The sequence below is a fragment of the Canis lupus genome, chromosome 6 (assembly GCF_003254725.2).
Source record: "Canis lupus dingo isolate Sandy chromosome 6, ASM325472v2, whole genome shotgun sequence".
Taxonomy (NCBI): domain Eukaryota; kingdom Metazoa; phylum Chordata; class Mammalia; order Carnivora; family Canidae; genus Canis; species Canis lupus.
In genome coordinates, this window is record NC_064248.1 from 56,431,034 (window position 1) to 56,454,459 (window position 23,426).

General features: G+C 37.7%; 2 protein-coding genes across 11 annotated transcripts in view; one reads left to right on the forward strand and one right to left on the reverse strand.

Annotated features, from left to right (window-relative positions):
• Positions 1-18,262, reverse strand: part of RPAP2 (RNA polymerase II associated protein 2) — an 80,494-nt gene extending 62,232 nt beyond the window's left edge. For 7 of the 8 annotated variants that reach the window (XR_007411486.1, XM_049111685.1, XM_025417647.3 and 4 more), the window contains exons 1-6: positions 18,125-18,262; positions 17,413-17,458; positions 11,759-11,873; positions 10,440-10,538; positions 10,169-10,234; positions 7,347-7,435 (exon numbers count right to left, since the gene is read on the reverse strand). Coding sequence is in view for 7 of the 8 variants with exons in the window: in XM_049111685.1 (XP_048967642.1) it covers positions 7,347-7,435; positions 10,169-10,234; positions 10,440-10,538; positions 11,759-11,873; positions 17,413-17,458; positions 18,125-18,197 (488 nt within the window). In the remaining variant the exon portion in view is untranslated. The remainder of the gene's footprint in view (positions 1-7,346; positions 7,436-10,168; positions 10,235-10,439; positions 10,539-11,758; positions 11,874-17,412; positions 17,459-18,124) is intronic. The other variant, XM_025417651.3, reaches the window with a different exon arrangement.
• The window catches only part of GLMN (glomulin, FKBP associated protein), a 47,693-nt gene continuing 29,056 nt past the window's right edge, over positions 4,790-23,426 (forward strand). The window contains exons 1-3 of one of the 3 annotated variants that reach the window (XM_025417654.3): positions 4,790-4,887; positions 19,197-19,262; positions 19,684-19,809. In XM_025417654.3, the coding sequence (XP_025273439.1) occupies positions 19,224-19,262; positions 19,684-19,809 (165 nt within the window). In that variant the 5' untranslated portion in view covers positions 4,790-4,887; positions 19,197-19,223. Of the gene's footprint in view, positions 4,888-18,243; positions 18,363-18,498; positions 18,795-19,196; positions 19,263-19,683; positions 19,810-23,426 lie in introns of those variants that run through there. The other 2 variants (XM_025417652.3, XM_025417653.3) reach the window with 2 other exon arrangements.

Sequence of the window (23,426 nt, forward strand, 5' to 3'; positions counted from 1 at the left end):
CTTTACAAATATTAATCCTCATAAGAATCTACTACTATTATCATCACGTTACAGATAAAAAGACGAGTACTTAAAGGATCAGTAATCTGTGGAAAGTCACACAGTGACTAGTAAAGCAAGGAATCAAACTAAGACAAAGGGCTCAACTACATTTCGCATCATTCAAGAGAGTATGTGGTAAGTATGATGAGATACATGAGCTGCTACAAGAAATTAGGGAGGAAATAAAAACTTCTTGTTGAGTGAATGAAGAAAAGCCTCGGATTCAGTTGGGCCTATAAAGATCAACAGTTTGTATTATAAAAGCTAACGCTATGGATCTGAGGTTTTACTCCATAAACCTCTCCCTTTTTTCTCTTTCCTTTTAGGATGTTATCATATTTAAGTCTATCTTTAGAAAAAAATCAACCAACCCTGTCCTTCAACCATACAGTCCCCCTCATTTTTCATTGTAAGCTTTCTTTAAAGTCTGCACTACTTTTCAATTCCACATCTCCTATTCAGTCATCAACCCTCTACCTCCTGGAATCTTTATGCATTACTCTATTGAGATGGCTCTTGCTAAGATCACCAGTTACCAGAAAAATGCTAAATCTAATGGATATTTTTCAGGATTCTGTCCTCCCCACCAAAACCTTTTTAAGGTGGAAGAAAAAAAATCAGTATGAAAGGAGAGCTTGAAAAAGGAAGAAACAGGAATAAATCATGAAGCAATCTTCAGGGAGAAAAGAACCAGGAACACAGAAAAGTACTGTAAAAGCAATGAGGCAGAGAGATGAGAGAAGATAAGAAGAAAATAGTGGAGATTCAGCTGAATGTGCTCAATCCTTTCAGTTAGGCAGTAGGTTAAATTATCTACTATGATTTGGGACACCTGGGTGGCTCAGCAGTTGAGCGTCTGCCTTTGGCTCAGGTCGTGATCCCATGGTTCTGGGATGAGTCCCACATTGGACTCCCTGCGGGGAGCCTGCTCCCTTCTCTGCCTATGTCTCTGCATCTCTGTCTGTGTCTCCCGTGAATAAATAAATTAAAAATCTTAAAAAGACAGAAGAAAAGATTTGAACGTATCAGATAGTCAATAAGAAACAAAGAAAAAAAATGGGAGCACACAATTCAGACTACACAGAATAAACTGTAACCAGGCCAGAGAAATGCACAGAGAGCAGGCTTTGGTACCAGACAGATTTCAGTTTAAATCTCAAATCTCTATATATGAGCCAAGTGTTCCGGGTGAGTCACTAAACTCTGTGAGCCTCAGTTCCATCATCCATGAAATGGGTAACAATATTTCCCAGGGATCTTGTAAGGACTGAATTAAATGACACAGCTTATGTAAAGCACTAAAAAGCTAAATGAGACAGCTTATCTAAAGTGTGTGAGAGCTTTACCCAATAAAGTTCAGGAACCCAAGCAAAGAAAAAAAGGATGACTGAAGCTTAGGAAGCTGGGCGTGGTAGAAGGTTAAGGGATAAAGAATCTGGGATTGTTTGGAAGGACAATACTATAACTGCTGACCATTGTGCACAAGAAAGCTAATTTAATGAGAGTCTGGCCAACCTAGAACAGAGCTAAGGTAGAGACAGGAGGTCAAAATGAGGTCACAAAGCACACTCAAGAGTGATAGCTATAGATGAGATAGAGGTTGTGGTGAGAAACGGGAAGCTCTTATTTCAAGATCTTGGAGGCAGAATAACCCATATAAGAATAGGTCTAAGTATGGCTGAATGAAGGGGTAGTCAAAATGTAAACACTATTTTAAATCATGAATACAATTTACAATAGTTTTATGAAAAATATCCAGCTATATGACATTTTTTGAGGAAAAATACTAAGAATTAAAAGAAAACTTAATTTCCAAAGGCAAGGGAAAATCAGAATATACTAAGTGCCTACATATGATAGGTGAGTTTTTTTGTGGTATGATAACATTACATAAAATTTACCACTTAAGCCATTTTTAGTTACAATTCAGTGGCACATTCACACTTTTGTATAACTATCACCACCATCTATCCACAGGACTTTTTCATCTTCCCATACTTTCTGCTAGCTGGTTTTTACATTACTTCATTTAATCCTCAGAGATTTATGACTTTATCTTTAAAGATGAAGAATCTGAAGCTTTGAGAGGTTAACTAATTAACTAGTAAATCTAGGATTCAAATTTGGGTCTTTTAAAGTCCAAGCTCTCTATACAACATGCTGCCTCTAATTAAAGTTAGAAAAAAGACTCAAAGTTGTAAGGGTATCTCCTTTGCTTAACCTCTCTCATAGGAACTCAATGTACTTCCGGAGCTACTATTTTCCTCTCCTTTGTTTCATTTTTCTGATTTCAGGTAAAGAGAACCACATGGAACACTGTTTTGAGATATTTGATGAGTAACCTTAACAGTCTCCTGATTCCAAGACTATAAAATGGAGAATGATACATGACACTAAAATCAATTAGATTTGACTTAATGAGGTATTAAATGAAAGGTTCAATATAAAAATTCATTTTGTTTTGATATGAGCTGTTTTAGAAAGAATGAGGCACCAAGTTATATTGCTTTCTTTTCTACCCTTAGATGAAATTCAAAAGCTATTTGTTAAAAGTGCCATCTCTTTTTGCTCTATTTTCCAACCCCTTCAAAGTTTGTTGCCCCAGAGATAGTTCTCAATCTAATCGACATGAGCTGAACTTAAAAAACAAAAATAATCATGTTACAGAATATCTTCAAACTGGTTCTTCATAAACATTTCATATTATTTTCACTGAAGTATAAATTAGATGATCAATTGTAACTTTAGCAAAAGAAACCTAAAATTAGAAATAACTTGTGCCAAAAAACCTTCTTTGAATGTATGCATATAGATATATGTGTTTGTGTTGGTCAGAATAGGTGTATTATACATAAATCAACAGAAGCAGCAGGCTACAATTTCCCCCCTGTGGTGGAGATTTTCCAAATATAATGAGACATGTTAAAACCTCTTTCAGAAAGTTTTTATTCTGTATACTAAGCAACAGAAGTGGCTGTTCAGGAAGAGGTTATAGAAGTTGTTCTGCAGAGGTTTTTGGCTTCCGCACCTCTGAGATTATACTGTTTATTGCCAAGAAGCATGTGTGAAAATCCCCTATTCTGGGCCACATGATGGCGCTTTTAGCTCTGTCAGCATTAACAATTCACCCCAATTTTATTTTTCAAACCATAATTTGATTCTCAACATTTGTCCTTCTTAGTTTTAACTCCTGATTTTTTAGGTTATAAAGAAACTTCCAAGACTTGTCAGAGTCTACATTCAAACAAAACAGATTTTATAACTATATGACTATCTAAATGAGTACACTGTCTCAGAGGAATTTAAGTGTATGTGGTCTGTTTCTGGCCACCAAGTGGGTGAAAAATTTCTAACTCACAACATGAGAAGCATCATACTGCGTCATGATCTAAGTCATCTAGGTCAATGTTTTGTCTCTGAGACAGTATCAGGAGACATTTTGTGGGAAACACGGCTGTTCTCGTGACATTAAAGATTCTACTCCAGATATTTTTCATACTTTAATAATAAAAATGAGGGAGTAGAAAACTCCAAAGGCCCCTTCCGATTCCAAAGCCTCAACAGAAGTATGGAGCTAGAATTCATGGATTTGTCTAAATCTTTTTAAAATCTATCTATATGTGTTTATTATCAGGGTAGAGAGCTTTCTATGGTATAAAATAGTATTTTAGAAATGTTAAAAGACACTACAGATTTTAGTATTTTGGTATCTGGTAAATTATATTAGCTTTCACAACAATATAAGACAAACTAAACTGAGTCAAATTCAATATTCTATTTCCAAATAGTGTGCAAGATCATGGTTTCCCTGAAGATGTCAACTTCAAGTTGTTCTGGACATGCTATAAAACATTCCTGGTTTTTCTTCAGAATTGAAAAACTTTGATCTTACCCTTTATCAGCCTTCTTTACAGACTTTCCCTAGTCTTATGCCGATAATTTTAATTTTCATCACTTTTATAAATAAAACATTTCCTATCTAAACTTTTACTATGGTGACAGTGACTGACTCAGACTGTAAAACACTAGAACTAAAGGGAACTAAGAGATTAATGCAACTTTCTACTTTGCAAATGAGGAAACTAAGGCTTAGTGTTGATAACAGACTGACAGTAATATGCATGTACTGGATTATAATGTAAAGTATACTATGGTGGTCAGTGCAATAAAATATTCAATTCTTTGAGTGGATTTTAAAATTTGCTCTTATTTTTTTAAATTTTAAGTATTCAATAGTTATTAATATTAATAAAATAAATAATAAAACAAAATAATTATGACTTAATTATGGTGATATGATTTAGTATGATGACACTTTAAACTAATGAAAACATCTCTTCCTTAAATACTAAATCCTGCCATTTAAAAGCAACAATTTTTTCCCCTTTAAAAGAAGATAGGTTCTGAGACACCTGGGTGGCTCAGCTGTTACTCAGCTGTTAAGCCTTTGGCTTAGGGCATGATCCTGTGGTATTGGGATCGAGTCCCACATTGGGCTTCCTGCATGGAGCCTGCTTCTCCCTCTGTCCGTGTCTTTGCCTCTCTCTTTCTGTGTCTCTCATGAATAAATAAATAAAATCTTTGGAAAAAAAAAAGATAGGTTCTGAATGGTATTATTTAACATTATATACCTGATACTGTATGTGAGCAGACTTTAAAAATCACATTTCTGTAGAGCTTACATATGCAACAGCTGGAAAGGCTTTTTAAAAGAATACTGAATTCTAGAATTCTGATCTTTGGAACACTTAAAAATATCAAACATTCTCTGAAGACACAGTGACCTCTAGTGGATTCATGAAATAAACTGACATAATGCTTGCCAGTAAGAATTTATAAATTAAGGTAAACCTGATACTGGAGATATAAAAGATACTAATATGGTTATATACTAACAAGAATCATACAAAAATAAGGGCTACCATTATACATGTAGTATAACTGTATACAATTATATATTTATAGGTTACTCACTAGTTACTTTTAAACAACTGGAATCCTGGTATTGTTGAGAACCTATCACTCGCTTAAGAAATACAGTTAATCTTTCTGAGCTTATTTGATAAAGATGTTGTGTTAAATTGTCCCTAAGGGCCTTTCAGCTCTTTAATTATGATCTTTTCTTCTTTAATTCATTTTGTACACCAGTGTCAGATCAAATTCTGTTCAATAGCATTTGAAGGCTCCCCAATACTTGTCCTCATTAGAATAAGTAAATTTGTTTCATTTGTGTGCTTGTTATGCCATTCCATTAACATTTCAATTTAAACTCACAGGTTTGGTTTCATAAGTGTGTGTGTTGTTTGTACAGGTGTGGGTAGCCTGTTGGATACTAAGCTCACATTATACACACTGAATGTAAATTAAATTGATTTGTCTAAATTAGGGAAACCAATGCCATTTTCATCTTTCTTTTTTAGTGAGGTAGGGAAGGGCATATAAAGTAGAATTTCAAGAACCCCAAGCATAAAGTGACAGAGCTTCACATTCTGGGAAAAGGTGGGCGTTCTGAACATAGAATAAGATTTTGGGAAAAACTGTTTTAGATTAGCTGAAGGAAGTACCAATAAGTGTATCTGAAGAATATCAAGATGACAGGAAGGGTGGTTTGGTAAATAGTTTTGAAGCAGATATGAGGATGGGCTAAGTTTAACTAGAGAAGATATCACTGGAAACAATGTTAAGGATAACTTAAGAAAACACTGATTTTAACAGCTGGGGAATGGAATATGTGCAGCTGTCCTAAGACTGAGGAGGCAATAAGCAGCTCTGTTGAAACAAACATTAAGAAAGGAGAAAAAGAAAAGTAATAGTTAAGAAGGTACTCTTAGGTCCCCAGTCACCTTCGACAATGCTACAATCCTTTATCCTTCAAATAAGAAAGGCTAGTAGAGAAGTAGTGAACAAGTTTGTCTTCATTATGTGTAATTCAATTAACAAAGGTCATAGAGTGGTGTGCTTAACATATTCTCTCTCTATATATATATTTATTTTTAAGAAAGTGTGTGTGAATGAGGGGCAGTCGGGAAAGAAGGAGAAAGAATCGTAAGTGGACTCCACATTGAGTGCAGAGTACAACACAGCACTTGAACTCACAACCCTGAGATCATGATCTGAGCTGAAATCAAGAGTCAGACGCTTAACTGACTGAGACACTCAGGCGCCCCTTTACATATTCTAAACCACACAGCATTGGATCTGCAGGCAAAGGTGTCAGCCAACAACAGGACTGTCCCTCAGTACAAATGATGCTAGTTCAAACTACAGTGGTTTCATATTACCTTGTGCATCAGATAACACTTAAATAAGTTTTTTTCTTTAGGCAAAGGTCTTTAGTTAACTTGCATCTCATTATGTTTATGTCATTAAGTTCATTTAGCATTGATACTCTTTTACCACATGCCTTGTGTTGCAATATTCTCTATGAAACATGAGTTATTTGGGACATTATTTCATTTAACCTTGTTTGAAATTGGACAACATAGTTCAATTACATAACAATTTTTGTTACCTTTTCTACATATGGCATTTGCCCCTCAATAATAAATTTTCTCTCAAATTCAGCAACTACTGAAATGTTGTAAAAGTTTAAACATTTCCTAAGAGGCAAAACCCCAGGAATGTTCATAATATTTTTTTGCTAAAAATTATATTGGATTTGTTTAAATTAAAAAAATACTGTACTGATTTTTAATAGTGAGTGAATTAGTAACCTGAACTTTTTAACCTTTGTACATAGTTGTTTTTTAGTACATAGTTTTCTAACAAAATTCAGTTGGATCCTAAGATCTAGTATCTACTTGAAAACTTTAACATTCTTACTCTAAGATTATTATACTAATAGAGTTAATAGAAATAACTAACATAGCAGAAGTGACGTTCAGGTTTTGTGATTAAAACTAAAACAGCAGGGGCAGCCCAGGTGGCCCAGCAGTTTAGTGACGCCTTCGGCCCAGGGCGTGATCCTGGAGACCCGGGATCGAGTCCCACGTTGGGCTCCCTGCATGGAGCCTGCTTCTCCCTCTGCCTGTGTCTCTGCCTCTCTTTCTCTCTCTCTCTCTGTGTCTCTCATGAATAAATAAATAAAATCTTTAAAAAACGAAAACAGCAAAGAAACACCATTTATATTTATTAATTTTCTGATTTTAAGTGTAAAATCCTTAATAACTATGCTTAAAATAAAAGCATTTCCCCACAATTAAAATGTATACAATGGTAACATCCTACAGAAAACTAGCACTACTCTCTACATATCTCAGAAAGCTGGAATATATCAACAAATTATATGTAATGATTTAAATTACCTTTCCTCTTCTCGAACCCATACTGGAGTTTTAGGAATTTGTGCTTCAAAAAACTTAGATGCTTTGTAACAAAAGTTGCTGCAAAAGCACTGAAAAAAATTTTTTAATTAGCAAATTATTTCATTCTTACTATGAAACACAACTTATGTACTGAAAACATAGTTCAAATAATGAAAACCGGGGATTCCTGGGTGGCGCAGTGGTTTAGCGCCTGCCTTTGGCCCAGGGCGCGATCCTGGAGACCCAGGATCGAATCCCACGTCGGGCTCCCGGCGCATGGAGCCTGCTTCTCCCTCTGCCTATGTCTCTGCCTCTCTCTCTCTCTGTGTGACTATCCAAAAAAAAAAAAAAAAGAAAACCCATGAGTCCACAACCCAAGGTAAGAAATAATGTATAATACCTTTGAAGCTCTCGATGTGTCTGTCCCAGATAGCATCACCTTCCATATTCCCCACTATCATACATTGTGTGTTCCTAACTCCCTTGCTTTTCTTTAGTACTGCTATCTATATATACATACCTACAAAGATATCATTCAGTTTTGCCTAATTTTAAACTTTGTCTAAATATAATTGTACTGCTATATTTTCTGGGATTTTTTTTGTTCCACATTATATTTTTCAGATTCATGGAGGTGTAGTTTCTATATTTATACCTTTATTGTTTACGAATAATTGAGTTGTTTCTAACTTTTCTGCTATCACTACAATGTGCCTGATAAACATTTTTAAAGAATTTTTAAAATAAAAAAATACTGTTGTAAAAAAAAAAATACTGTTGTAAAATAAATTTACCATCTTAACCATTTTTAAGTGTTACAGTTCATGGGCACTACGTACCTTCTCACTGTAGTATAACCATCACACCATCCATCTACAGAACTCTTCATTTTGCAAAATCAAATTCTATACCCATTAAACAACAATCCCCATATCTGCCTCCTCAGATAATCACCATTCTACTTTTGTAACCATGAATCAAACTACTCTAGTTATCTCATATAAGTGGAATCATTTAATATTTGTCCCTTTTACAGGTTTATTTCACTTAACATGTCTTCAAATACATCTATGCTGTAGTATGTGTCAGAATTTCCTTCCTTTAAAAGGGTGAAGAACATTCTATTCTATGCATATAGCATATTTTGTTAATCCAACTAGGAACATTCCTATACATACATAGCAATACATACAGGCAAGAAATCCCTAAGAATATATACCAAAGAACAGAAAAGTTTGGCCATAAAAAATGTGTGAACTTGACTTTACTAGATAATACCAATTTCTCAGAAAGATAATACCAATTTCTTCTCAGAAAGGATGCAATTTTATTTAACCAGTAGAATAAGGAGTTCCTAATATTTAACCAGTAGTATAAGGAGTTCCTAATATTGTTAGATTTTTATAATTTTGCTACTTTGGGGGCTGAGAGAATGTAAATCAATGTTTTTATTTTATTTTTTTAAAGATTTTATTTATTCATGAGAGACAGAGAGAGAGAGAGAAGCAGAGACACAGGCAGAGGGAGAAGCAGGCTCCATGCAGGGAGCCAAACGTGGGACAATCCTGGGTCTCTAGGATCACGCCCTGGGCCGAAGGCAGGCGCTAAACCGCTGAGCCACCCGGGCTGCCCATGTAAATCAATGTTTTTATTTGCTGTTTTCCTGACAAGATTGATCATCTTTTCATTCATTATCAAGTTCCTTCTATAAAATTTTTCTAGGGACACCTGGGTGGCTCAGCTAGTTAAGTGACTCCTGATTTTGGCTCAGGTCATGGTCTTGGGTTTGGGAGATGGATATTCTCTCCCTCCCCCTCTGCCCTTACCCCCATTCGCACACATATGCACTCTTTCTTTCAGAAAAAAAAGAAAAAAATTCTACTAGGTTTAGTCATTTCTATGGAAATATACCTCCTTCTGATTTATGGCTTATCTTTTCACTCTTTTTTGGAAACTTCTGATAAGCAAATGCTTTTATTTTTTTATTTTTTTTATTTTTTATTTTTGCTTTTAATTTTAATGTAGAAAAAAACTTACCAATTTTTCCTCTATTGTGTGTAATTGTGTACCTTATTTAAGAAATTCTCCATGTTTACAGAAACCTTCCCATATTCTTTGAAACAGTGTTTATCTTTTAACCTTAAATCTTTAATCTACCTAAAATTGATTTATTTATGTACACTGAAACAGGGATCAATTTTCAGTTTTTCCATTTGGATAACTATTACAGGGATCAATTTTCAGTTTTTCCATTTGGATAACTATTTGTGCCACTACTATTTATTGAAAAATTCATACTTTCTCCACTGATCCACAATATTCTTGTTATTATATACAAAGTATCCACATACATGGTTAGTATGTTTCTGGATCTCTATTCTGTTCCTGATTTACTTGCTTTAAGTTGTGCTAGTATGCACAAATTTTAATTTTCAATTTAAATTTTATTTTATTTAAATTTTATTTTTAACGGGGGAGGGAGAGGCAGAAGACAGAGAAAGAATCCCAAGCAGGCTCAATGTCCAGCACAGGAGCCTGATGTGGGACTTGATCTCACTACACTAAGATCATGACCTGACCCAAAATCAAGAGTTGGGCGCTTAACTGAATGAGCCACCCAGGTGATCCTGCACTTTGAATTTTTAAATGTTCAAGTATTTATTAAAGCATGAGCAGTTTTTTCTAATATCTTGAATGAAATATTTTCAAATAAACTTTTAGCATGGCTACTTTCTAAAAGGCAAACTTTTCAACTTTTTAAAAAAATTCCATTTAGTATATTAAAAATTAACTGCCACAGTGAGAACAGCCTTTAAGCTTACCTTTCTTTCAGTAATATCATAGACTTTATTGGTTTTGGTAGAAATTTTATATTTCTGTTTTGGTACCTAAAGGGAAAAAATAAAGTATAGCTTAAGAAGAATTCAAGTAATAAATATAAACTTTATGTTACAAGATTAAATTATCTACATATCATAACTTTGGCTAACTCATGTCATTAGTTCAAGCCTGTTTCACTTCTTGTCTTATCTACAAAGTATTTTGCTAAATATAAAAAATTAAAGCTTCTATTTTAAAATATTTGTTACTTACAATTCCTAGTTTCTTCTGACATAAAGGATAACCGCAGAGTTTGATAATAGAACGCTCATCCACGACATCGCTGTAGTGAGCAGGTGTGATGAACTTCCCCTACAATGAAATGAGAGGAGCATTTCCCCTGCTAAATTATTGGAAAACTTAATTTATCAGTGCTCTACACCTCACTGATCTCATCAGAAAATAGAGGGATAATGTCTAGCTCATAGGTATGATGGAGAGGAGAAAATAAATACACTCAACACATAGTAAGCACTCAAAAATGTTAGCTATTATTAAAAATACAAACAACCTGAAAAAACTTCTGCCAGGAGACTGTGCATCTTTGTAGATACATAGTCCATGAAATAAATCTGAGGCAAGAAAAAGAAGTGGTGCTATAGCAATTGCTATTCCAAAGCAAAACACTAAAAAGTGGATTTCATTTTAAAAATGTACTATTCAAAAAATTAGTCACATGTAAAATAAAATATAATTTACCTGTTTTTAAAGAACTATCTTTAAAAACAATGTATATCAAAGGTGTGCTTGTGAGTCCTGACAAATTTTTCTGCAAAATCTTTCAGCTTCTGAAAACCTGTACAGGGGACTTATAAACTAGGTACTTATAAACTAGTATCAATTATTTCCCTTTGATATACTCATGGTCAAATTTTAACACAATAGAGTTGTTAAAAAAAGAACAACTTTTAATACAGATTACAATTCTCTTGTTATGTGTTAAATCATAAGTGATCTATATTTCAGGTTTTTAAAATATCAAAACTAAAAGAACTACATTAACAAAAATAATAACCTTCTGTTACTAAAATAGGACAACACACAGAATATGGAAAATAACATTGGGATAATTAGTGCAAAGTGATGAAAATCAAGTGAGATTAGGAGACTTGTTTAAAGAACTATTATTAAGTGGTTAAACAGGCATGTTATTTTTCTTTAGTGTATTTTAAAGTCATTATACAACCAGGAATGCGTAATAGTTATTATTTTAAAATGCATGAATTAGGGCAGCCCCAGTGATGCAGCGGTTTAGCACTGCCTGAAGCCTAAAGTGTGATCCTGGAGACCCGGGATCGGGTCTCGTGTCGGGCTGCCTGCATGGAGCCTGCTTCTCCCTCTGTGTCTCTGCCTCTCTCTCTCTCTTTCTGAATAAATAAATAAATCTTTGAAAAAAAAATAAAACAAAATGCATGAATTACATAGCATGCTCCCTGCATCTTGTGACTGAGAACAGAGTCAAAGATTTTGATAATGCAAGGAAGTTTCATATCGTACAGATTTAAATAATGTAATAATTTCTCAACACATACACATTCCCTTAGGAATTCTTCTGTAATATCCTCTTCTAAAAGCTGTTCAACAATATGAAGAGCTTTTCTCTCAAATTCAATCTTCTTTCTCACAGCTGCTTCTAGTTCTGCTTTCCTAAAATTAAAAAACAAAAAAATTATTTAAAATTTAGAAGTTGGGGGGATCCCTGGGTGGCTCAGCAATTTAGTGCCTGCCTTTGGCCCAGGGCGTGATCCTGGGGTCCCAGGATTGATTCCCGTGTTGGGCTCTCTGTGTGGAGCCTGCTTCTCTATCTGCCTGTGGAGCGAGCCTGCCTTCTCTATCTGCCTCTCTCTCTCTCTGTGTGTCTCTCATGAATAAATAAATAAAATGTTTTAAAAAAATAAAATAAAATTTAGAAATTATTCTACTTACAAGTTTTATCATAGCCAATTTTCTTAGAATATAGTACAAATACAACATGCTATTTAATTTTATTTTTTTAATATTTTTACTTTTGATTCAATACTTTTAAAGTATTAACACATAGAAGTCTGCTATTTAATTTTATGTTTTTTTAATGTTTTTACTTTTGATCCAATACTTTTAAAGTATTAACACACAGAAGTCTGCCATAATGACAGGATGATTTCCAAGGCTTAGAGTATAAGGAAGTAAATGAGGTGAAATTTTTTTGCCAGTTAGTGTTTATACTCTCTCAGTCAGTCCTGTGTGTACCTAAAAAGACAACTTTTCCTTTGAAATCCTTAGTAATCAGGAAATATTGGAGGGGGAAAAGACAACTACAGCTGTTCTTACAAGTAAAAATTTGTGTCAAGTCTCAAAAGTTAATGATAGCCCAGTCTGACAAGATAGAGTCCTATTTGCAAGGAAGTGTTTGCTTTTGTTATTAAGTCTTATTAAAGAACTATATTGATAGGACTATGTAGTTTAGGAAAACAATCTTCCTAGGAGGGCTAGTCCTTGCCCTGGCACCAGTAGGACTATCATCCTTTGCTGGTCTCTACACATCATGGAACATAATAGCAGAGTCTATCTGATTAACAATGGCTCTAGGAGAGTGGTTCTCAATCCTAGCTGCACATTAGGATCATCTAAGGAGATTTCTTTCTTTTTCTTTCTTTCTTTCTTTCTTTCTTTCTTTCTTTCTTTCTTTCTTTCTTTTCTCTCTTTCTCTCTCTTTCTCTTTCTTTCTTTTCTTTTCTTTTCTTTTCTTTTCTTTTCTTTTCTTTTCTTTTCTTTTCTTTCAACATTTTATTTATTCATGAGAGACACAGAGAAAGAGGCAGAGACATAGGCAGGGGGAGAAGCAGGCTACCTATAGTGAGGAGCCTGACGTGAGACTGGATCCCAGGATCCTGGGATCATGATCTGAGCCAAAGGCAGATAGATGCTCAACCACTAGGTCACCCAGGTGCCCCTAAGGAGATTTCCTTAAAAGATACTATGCCTAGCTCCCACTAAAGGCTAATTCAATCAGAATCTCTGAGGACGGGGACTGGAGGTTGGTGTTTATTTCTTTCTTTTTTTTTTAAGATTTATTTATTTATTTATTCAGAGAGAGAGGGGGTGGGGGGAGAGAGAAAGAGAGGCAGAGACACAGGCAGAGGGAGAAGCAGGCTCCATGCAGGAAGCCTGGCGCGGGACTCGATCCCAGGTCTCCAGGATCACCCCGGGCTACAGGCGGCGCTAAACCGCTGCGCCACCGGGCCTGCCCAAGGTTGGTGTTTCTTAAAAGTGCTCCAGACAATCCTAATATGCAAAGGGGTTGAGAATCCTTGCCATAGGACCAAAGATATCCAACCATCTTGGTAACTTATTTGCTCGTTTCCTGCACTGGTTTCTACTTTCCCACCAGAACTACCTCAGCCAGCCTCCTGGGCCTTGACTTGGCTCTCATATCTGGATCTATAATGTATTCATTTTACCGCCCTCCTTTAATTGACTCTCAAGACCTTACACTCTTAATTCCTTGCCTAGAGCAATAACATTCTACAGAAACAATATAACATAATAATAATATTCTACAACAAAGGAGGATGGGGGATCCCTGGGTGGCTCAGCGGTTTGGTGCCTGCCTTTGGCCCAGGGTGCGATCCTGGAGTCCCAGGATTGAGTCCCGCGTGGGGCTCCCGGCATGGAGCCTGCTTCTCCCTCTGCCTATGTCTCTGCCTCTCTCTCTCTCTATCATAAATAAATAAATAAATCTTAAAAGAAAAAAAAAAGGAGGATGACACAGGATTGCCAACTATTTCTTTTGCCAAATAAGAACATTAAAACAAGAAGAAATTTGCAACTAACAACTGTTCTCCCATGATTTCATAAAGGCCATTCTTACATCAAAGAAGTATAAAAGACATGGATACAAATTATTATTATTATTTTTTTTTACATGGATACAAATTAAAAGGCAGTTGTTTATATCAAATGTATTTGGCTTTATGAAAAACATTATTTTATTTTTCTCATATTGCTGCCTACCAATAAAAGCTATGCCATGTACTACAATCAGTCTACAACCTCCACTAAGGAATTGTTGACTCAAGCAGTTAACTACCTCAACCTGCAGTAAGAGCCACACTACACTCACTCACATTTTTATTTTATTTTTTTATTTTTATTTTTTAAAAGATTTTATTTATTCATGACAGACACACAGAGAGAGAGAAGCAGAGACACAGGCAGAGGGAGTAGCAGGCTGCATGCAGAGAGCCTGATGTGGGACTTGATCCCAGGACCCGATCCCAGGACCCCAGGATCACAACCTGAGCCAAAGGGAGAGGCTCAACCACTGAGCCACTCAGGCGCCCCACTACACTCACTCTTGACTGATGCCTAAGCTGCTTCCCATGAACAGCCCTTTGTCACTGTTGCCCTCTGGTCCTAAATGATGACAGACAGTATGGTGTATAGCAATGGTTCTCAAATTTTTCAGTCTCAGCATTGCCTTACACTCTAAAAATTAGAACTTCTGCTTATGTGGATTTTATGTATTGATATTCACCATATTTGGATTAAAAATGAGAAAAATGTAGAGCACTTATTAATTCATGTAACAAAAGTAGTAATGAACCTATTACGTATTTTGTGAAAAGAGAAGAATTATTTTACATTTTTGTAAAGCTCTTTAATTCCTGGCTTAATAGTATTTGATTGGATTGATGTTGAAGTATTTTTCAGTGGGCATAGATTTATAAAGGTTCATTCCCTTCAACAACTATTTGGTTAGTTACCCCATGGATTTTTTTTTTTTTTAATTTTTATTTATTTACTTATGATAGTCACAGAGAGAGAGAGAGAGGCACAGAGACACAGGCAGAGGGAGAAGCAGGCTCCATGCATCGGGAGCCTGATATGGGATTCGATCCCGGGTCTCCAGGATCGCGCCCTGGGCCAAAGGCAGGCGCCAAACCGCTGCGCCACCCAGGGATCCCACCCCATGGATTTTTAATTGCTTCATCATCCTGGGTAATTTGCCCCCAATACATTTCAGTGTATCTATACTTCTCACACTATGATGCTCACAATAAAATATAATCTTCTTGGGTTTGTGGTCAGATCACACTATTGAAGAAAGTTGCAAATTACCATCATTATCAGTATTAACTTTACTCTTGCAGTGTATCATAAAACCAAGTCATGCTACTCCACAGGGAAATATTCTCTAAAATAGATCGCAAGGGGCACTCAGGTTGCATAGTTGGTTAAGTGTCCAACTCTTGGTTTCCACTCAGGATCATGGTAGTGAGCCCCGTACTATGTTCCTTGCTCAGCAGAAAGCCCTCTTTCCCTCTCCCTCTGTACCTCCCACCCGTTAATTTTTTAAATTTCTTCTCGCATGCTCTCTCTCAAGTAAATAAATAAATCTTTAAAAAAATATTGATCTCAAATCCATCCAATTTCTCTATTCCCAGATGATCACCATCGCTAACATCTTAAAACTTTTATTTTTTTATTTTTAATTTTTTAAAGATTTTTATTCATGAGAGACACACAGAGAGAGGCAGAGACATAGAGGGAAAAGCAGGCTCCCTCATGGGAGCCCCATGCAGGACTCTCCCAGAACCTGGGGATCACGCCCCAAGCCAAAGGCGATGCTCAAGCACTGAGCCATCCAGGCACTCCTCTTAAAACTTTTTAAACTTAAATTTCATCACTCTATTACTTGATGTTTTCATATTTGCATTTAGAAAATCTAAATTTCTCACCACGGCCCACCAGATTCTTTAAGAATGGAATCCTAAGTTTTTCCTATGCTCCTTTCTTCCCTTGCTCAAAATGCCATACACTACCACGGTTATCTTTCCTTTCCTTGAACTGACCTTTTTCTTCTCAGGGCCTTCATATATACTGCCATCTCTGGCTGGACTCTCCTCAGGACTCTGGTTAATGCCTATTTAGCCTTCAGGGCTCCAAAGTCTTTCCCCGAGAATCCCCAGCTAATCTGAACACCTATTAGTTCCATCTGATAACTTCATAGTCTTTTCCTTTATAGCACTTATCACAATATATAATTATGTATTCAGTTGTGACAATTTAATCCGTATTTCTCCGTTCCAGTAGAAAAGAACTGTGTCTATTCTGCTCAAAACCATATCCTCAGGGCTTAACACAGGCCTGGCATATCTCCTATTTGGTAAATAATTTTTGAAAGAATGAGTAAATGACAGCCACTACCTGCCTGATATAAAAGGATAAATCACTGAAACCCCTAGGCGGCTCAGGTGGTTAAGCATCTGACTCTTGGTTTCAGCTTAGATCATGATCTCAGGATTGTGAGATCAAGCCCTGAGTCAGGCTCCACACTCAGTGGGGAGTCTGCTTTAGAGTCTCTCTTTTCCCTCTTCTTCTACTCCCTCTTCACCTGCATCCCACACATGTACTTGCTCACTCTCTAAAATGAATAAACATATTTTTAAGATTTTATTTTATTTATTCATGAGAGAGACATACATACACACACACACACACACACACACACACACACACCCCGGGCGGTGGGGGGGGGGGGGGGCAGAGACACAGGCAGAGGGAGAAGCAGGCTCCATGCAGGGAGCCTGATATGGGACTTGATCCTGGATTCCAGGATCATGCCCTGAACCACAGGCAGATGCTCAACTGCTGAGCCACCCAGGTATCCCAATAAATCTTTTTTTTTTATTTTTAAGAATAAAATATTGACCTATGTATTTAAATCATTCTCATAAACTACTCCTATTCTAGAAACTTTGTGACAGGAGGTAAATCTAGTCTGTTTAGGAGATGCCAAGCAACAGAATAGGACTTTTTTTGCTGAAAATATGGACATAATGTAAACGAAGAACAGTAAAGGTTTCTTGGAGTCTCTGGTATATAAAGTAATAAAAGGCAAGTGTACCTGAAGAGGTGGAAAAGGAGTACCTGCTTAACTGAAGAATGTTTATTCCCTTAGACATCTTTCTACAGATACTCATACCTTCACCAGCAATCTAAAAGTGTCTTGATTTGGTTTTCTTAAAGCCTGGAGTAGAGAGATATAATGAGTCTATATATGAGAAATTATAGTGCTTTTCTGATCCTCTCTTTGTTTCGCATAATTTTTTTTTAAGTATCTCCCATTCTTGTTTATAAAAATGGTTAAATTAACATGAGATAAATAGATAAGCTAATGCAGTTGTCCAAGTAGTTCTCCTACCTTTTAGAAGCATCTTCTTGTTTTAAAGCATTTGTCTGTTTAGCACCTACAATAATAATAAAAATATTTTATATTTATAATAATAAAATTATTGTGGAGTTCAAGTCTTCGGAAACACACTAGTTTACAGGACAGATTCCTACTGAAACTGCAGACAACCTCTCTTCTTTCTTCCCCACACGTTACTTTCCAATCCCGTTTGCAAAACAAATGAAATGGGCAAGCGGAATTCAGTTTGCTAATTATTCCCGAATTCTTCTTGGTTAAAATGTATCTCCTCGGGGATTGAATTTTCTCATGTAAAACAGCTGCATGGTCACGGGGGCTCCTGCAAATCTGAGGTGTAGGCAACTCGAAATGTTCCCCCGAATGTTCGCTCACAGGGAAAGAGCAGGGGTGGGGTGACGCCTCAGAGGACCCGGAGCTAAAGCAGGAGTGCATGTCCAAGCTGGGCTGCCCCGGTCGCTTGCCCTTTCTGGCGAGCCAGCTCTAGACTCCAGCTCCTCTACTCCCTTTCCCTCAGAGACCGGTTCTGGGGCAAATCTTGGAACACCGGTGTGAAGAGGTGAGGGTGTGGAGGTCTTTCCCAGAAGACCCGAGGCCGGGGATGGGCCGCTCTGGGCCTTCTCTGCCCCGGAGCAGTCTTCCGGGTGTGTCCCGCGCGCCTCCGTGTGGAACACTCGAGGGGCTCGGTTCTCAGGGCCCTTCTTACCTGAGGCGTTTCGGGAAGCGCGGGGCGTCCGAGCCTTGAGGCCGGGCGAGCGCGGCCCGGCGGAGTCAGCCATGGGAAACGCGTCAGAAGGTCAGCCCGGGACCCGGCGTCTCCCCCCGAGGCTCCGCCCCCCGTCGCTAGCGCGGGGCGGGGCCGGCCGGGGAGGGGCGGGGCCCGGAGAGGCCTGCGCGGCCGGAGGAGGTGGGGGAAGCCGCCGAGAGCGGCGAGAGGCCCGGCGGTAAGTGGACGCGCCCGGGCGGCGGGGGTGGCCGGGGCTCGGGGCCAGCTGCGAGCCGCGGGGGAGCCGGCGCCGCGGCCCGCAAGGCCCCACGAGGTCGTGGGCCCGAACGCCTAGGCCCGCAGGAATCGGGAGAAATGGCTTCCTTTGGATGCAGTCCGCACGCGCGCTGGGCTTTTATCCGCTCTGGAGCGCGCGGCCGCGGGGACCCGGCTGACCCAGCTCCCGCTGCGGGCCTGGGGCAGGGTCTTGCCGCTGGGCCCACGGCGCCTGCGGGAGCCGAGCCGTGTTCCCCCGGGAGCTGCCGGTTGCGTCGCGTCCGTGCGGCCTGGCGGTTACACCAGCTGGGTGACTGGGGGACCGCATCGCTTACAGAAGAACGTCCGGGTCGCACTTGGGACTGTGGGCATCGGAACTTTCACCCGCTCTGGGGTGAGTTGTGTAGGCGCCAGTGTTTGTCAAGTGGGACATTGAAGCATTTTTTAAGATTCCCTAATGACTAGAACTGATTTCAGGAACACTTTTGGGAAATTTTTTCAGAAAAGAAATACTTAGCCTTTTTAAAGCCATTTACGTAGCCGATATTTGCGCTCCTGTTTGGGCGTACCCAGGAGGATTTTTTTTTTTTTTTTCAGGTAGATCTTTCAAAACTATTCTAGAAAACCTAAAAGATGCAACAGTTTTTTACTCCTTAGGCTAAAATACTTTTAAGTCAAAATATTTCAGCTTTAAAATGTCGTATTTTCCTTATTGTATTTACTGATAATTCATCAGAATGAAACATAACTCATTAATACTGTAATATCACTGATAGTTAACTGTTTTATATTTCAGCATAAAAACTAGGAAAAATAACGAGGAATGGCTGTGGAAGAACTTCAATCCATAATAATGAGATGTGTAAGTAATTTTTCTTCTTGTAAAGTTAAATGCAAGATTATTTCTAGTTATACTTAGGGTCACTCAAATTGCTTATCTTCTCTAATCCTTGCTTTGTTTGACCGGTGAATAAATAGCAGGAGGGCCAGAAGGCAGATTGGATTATCTCTCCAAGTGACCTACTTGTCTAACCTTTAACATTTTTTTTTTTTAACCTTTAAAATTTTTAATATTGATCTTTATTGTAGAATTTTTTTTGGCAGTGTGGATTTCAAGATCATTAAACTACTTTTTCAGGCTTATCCTAATTTTCACACATATGCTAATGTGCAACTTACTCAGAATTCAAACACATTTCCTTTTTATTTCCAGAGAGAATAAATCAAGTAGTTATTGAATTTTTTATTCACCAAACGTTTTGTCTTCATTTTGTTTTTGTCAGCAAATCCTAGAAGAACAAGACTTCAAAGAAGAAGATTTTGGCCTATTTCAATTAGCAGGCCAAAGATGCATAGATGAAGGGCACATAGAGCAGCTACTAGAGATTATTCAAAATGAAAAGAATAAGGTAAGTGCAATCTTTATGAGTATTTTTTAGTCTTTACTAGGAAGATAATAGCCACATGATGCTATTGTTTATCCACTCATTCATCAAACATTTAAGAATCAAATTTCTACAGTAGGAACATGGAAAACAAAAAAGGGCTTAGGGCTATTCATACACTTGAAGGTGCTTATAGTCTGGTGGAAGAGATAATCATGTAAACAACTAGCAAGAGGGCAGAATAAGTGAAATAATAGATATAGTTTGAGTAAAGTGCTTTAAAAGAGCAAGGATTATTTCTGCTTTAGGGATCAAAAGTGGCATTTGGATTATTATTGATTTACATTTAGTACTGTAAGTATCAGGCAACCTAGATACTCATTTTTGGTAATCCGCACTTTCTCTTTCTTAAGCCAGATATATATGGAAAACCAGATATTAAGTAAGATAATATTTAGGAGGCTAGCTGAGTCAGTTAAGTGTATCTGGTATCAGTTAAGTTCCTCTGGTAGACAGGGAACATCTGCTTTCCACTCAGCTGATGATCCTGGGTTTTAGGATGGAGCACTGCTTTAGGCTCCCTGCTCAGCAGAGAGTCTGCTTCTCCCTCTGCCTCTCCCCTGCTCATTCTCGCTCTCTCAAATAAATAAATAAAATCTTAAAGAAGTAAAAAGATAATATTTGGGTGCATAAAATCAGAATAGGAGCAGACTTAGATGGCCTTACTGGCCAATATCATGCAGCTATAATCATCTGAAAAATCCTTTTCATCAATGGGAAAAGGATCTTTTGGGAATGAGAAACAAATGTTTCCGGGGACGCAGTGTTGGCAACACTGCCAAATTTTTTGTCTTTGTACTTGCCTTTTTTTTTTTTAAGATTTTATTTTTTATTCATTCATTCATTCATTCATTCATGAGAGACACAGAGAGAGAGAGACGAGGAGAGAGGCAGAGACACTGGCAGAGGGAGAAGCAAGCTCCATGCAGGGAGCCTGATGTGGGACTCAATCCCGGGACTCCAGGGTCATGCCCCAGGCCGAAGGCAGGCACTAAACCGCTGAGCCACCCAGGCTGCCCCGTACTTGCCTTTTTATACAAGAAAAGATCATCTTTCCAGGAGCACACTCTTTCTTCATTTACAGTACTATTTATTTACATAGAAGTTTTCTTGGGCAGCCAGGTGGTTCAGTGGTTTAGTGCCGCCTTCGGCCCAGGGCCTGATCCTGGAGACCTGGGATCGAGTCCCATGTCAGGCTCCCTGCATGAAGCCTGCTTCTCCCTCTACCTGTCTCTGCCTTGCTTTCTCTCTCTCTGTGCCTCTCATGAATAAATAAATAAAAATCTTTAAAAAAATAATTAGGTTATTATGTTAACTAGAATTTAAAAACTTGAAACAAAAGAAGAAAATTGGGTGATAGTGATATTTTTTAACTTTTTGAGTTTTAACTTTAATAGGTTGAGAATCATCTTTGTAATGTGTGGTTTGCTAAATTCAAAGGTTCAGACATTGATAAGACCGTATTTTTTTTTTAAGATTTTATTTATTTATTCATAATAGAGAGAGAGAGGGAGGGGCAGAGACACAGGCAGAGGGAGAAGCAGGCTCCATGCCAGGAGCCCGACATGGGACTCGATCCCGGGACCTCAGAATTGCGCCCTGGGCCAAAGGCAGGTGCTAAACCACTAAGCCACCCAGGGATCCCCTATAAGACTGTATTTCAAACTGACTGCAGCTTAGCTTTCTTGCCAGGTGATGCAATCAGGCTTGATCGATTTACTATACTCTTTTTTTGTAAATTAAAAAAAAAAGGCCATATGAATAGTTTGTCCTATAGTATAGGGCCTCTCAACATTAGTACTCTAGATATTTTGTAGTAACCACCCCACACTCTGAAATGACAATCAAAAATGTTCTCAGATGTTGCCAAATGTCCTCTGGTAGACAGGGAACAAAATTGCCCCCATTGGATATCCATTGGTATAGTGGGAAACACATGGGCTTTGGAGCCAAACAGATTTATATGCAGTTCCTGGTTCTGCCACATTTTAGTTGATTTTTAGGCATGCCAGTAATCTCTAAACGTTGGCGTTCTCATGTGTCATTTGGGGATAATCTTACTTTGTAGGTAGTTAGTATTAAACTAAACAAGGTGTAGTTTATGGATAGTTAGTATTGATTCCTTTTCCTCATAATTATTCACTATTTACATAATGACTAGATACCTTGCAGCTGAGATGATGTTTGTAAAGTATTTTATCAAAATTATTTTTTTTCATTTCAGATATGCAAAATCTTATTTAAATCTAGAATTTCCCATATAGTTAATTCTCAGAGATCACTTATAGGATAGAAATACACCAATGGAAAGGCAAAGAAGTGCTTATTTGGAAAAGTAGAGCCTAATAGGAGCTAGTTAAGTTTTATTTATTTTTATTTTTTTTAAAGATTTATTTATTTATTTATGATAGACAGAGAGAGAGAGAGAGACAGGCAGAGACACAGGAGGAAGGAGAAACAGGCTCCATGCCGGGAGCCCGACGCAGGACTCGATCCCGGGAATCCAGGATCGCACCCTGGGCCAAAGGCAGGCGCTAAACCGCTGAGCCACCCTGGGATCCCCTAGTTAAGTTTTAAAAAGCAAGAGTAGTCTTAATAGGTAATGGTGGAATAAATATTTAGTAATTTGGAAAAAATTAATAAAAACAACAGAATATCAAAGCTTTGGAGGGAATCTAATTTGTCACCCTGTTATCTTAAAGATAACAGACATCATTCAAAATGTATTTATGGAGCACCTATTTTTTAACAGGCCCTTGTCTAGATGCTAGGAATAGATACAGCAGTAAACAAAACTGCTCATATGGATCTTAAACTCTAATGAAGACAGGTATCTACTAATAAACTATATGGTATGTTAGAAAGTGATGAATACTATAGAAAAAAATAAAGCATAACTAGGGGATGAACCATGTTAGGTGAGACTGCAGAGATTTGAAAAGGAAGGAGAGGAGTAAACCATAGGGAGAAGAGCTATCTGAAAGAAGAGCATGCCAGGCAGAAGAAATAACTAGTATGGAATGATTTATGAATATGAAACGAAAATATTTAGAACAGCTGAGTTGTCTTTCCCATTAGCTAAAAAGAATGATTGTTTTTGTTGTTGTTGTTTTTATTTTATTTATTCATATGAGATACAGAAAGAGAGAGGCAGAGACATAGGCAGAGGGAGAAGCAGGCTCCATGCAGGGAGCCCGATGTGGGACTCAGTCCTGATCTCTGGGTTCACAACCTGAGCCAAAGGCAGACACTTAACAGCTGAGCCACCCAGGCATCCCAAGAATGATTGTTTTGCTATTTGTTTAAAAAAAAAAAATCGATTCAAGCATTCATTTAAAAAAAAATTTTTTTTTAAAGATGTATTTATTTGAGAGTGCACGTGCATGCAAACATGAGTCAAGGAGAGGGGTAGAGGGGTAAGCAGACCCCCTGCTGAGCCCAGACACTGGCTTGATTTCCACCCTGAGATCATCACCTGACCCAAAATCCAGACCTGAAAGCCTAACCAACTGAGCTACCCAGGCGCCCTTTATTCCATGTTTCTAACATAAATCTTTTGAACAAAAAGAAAGGTGAAATGT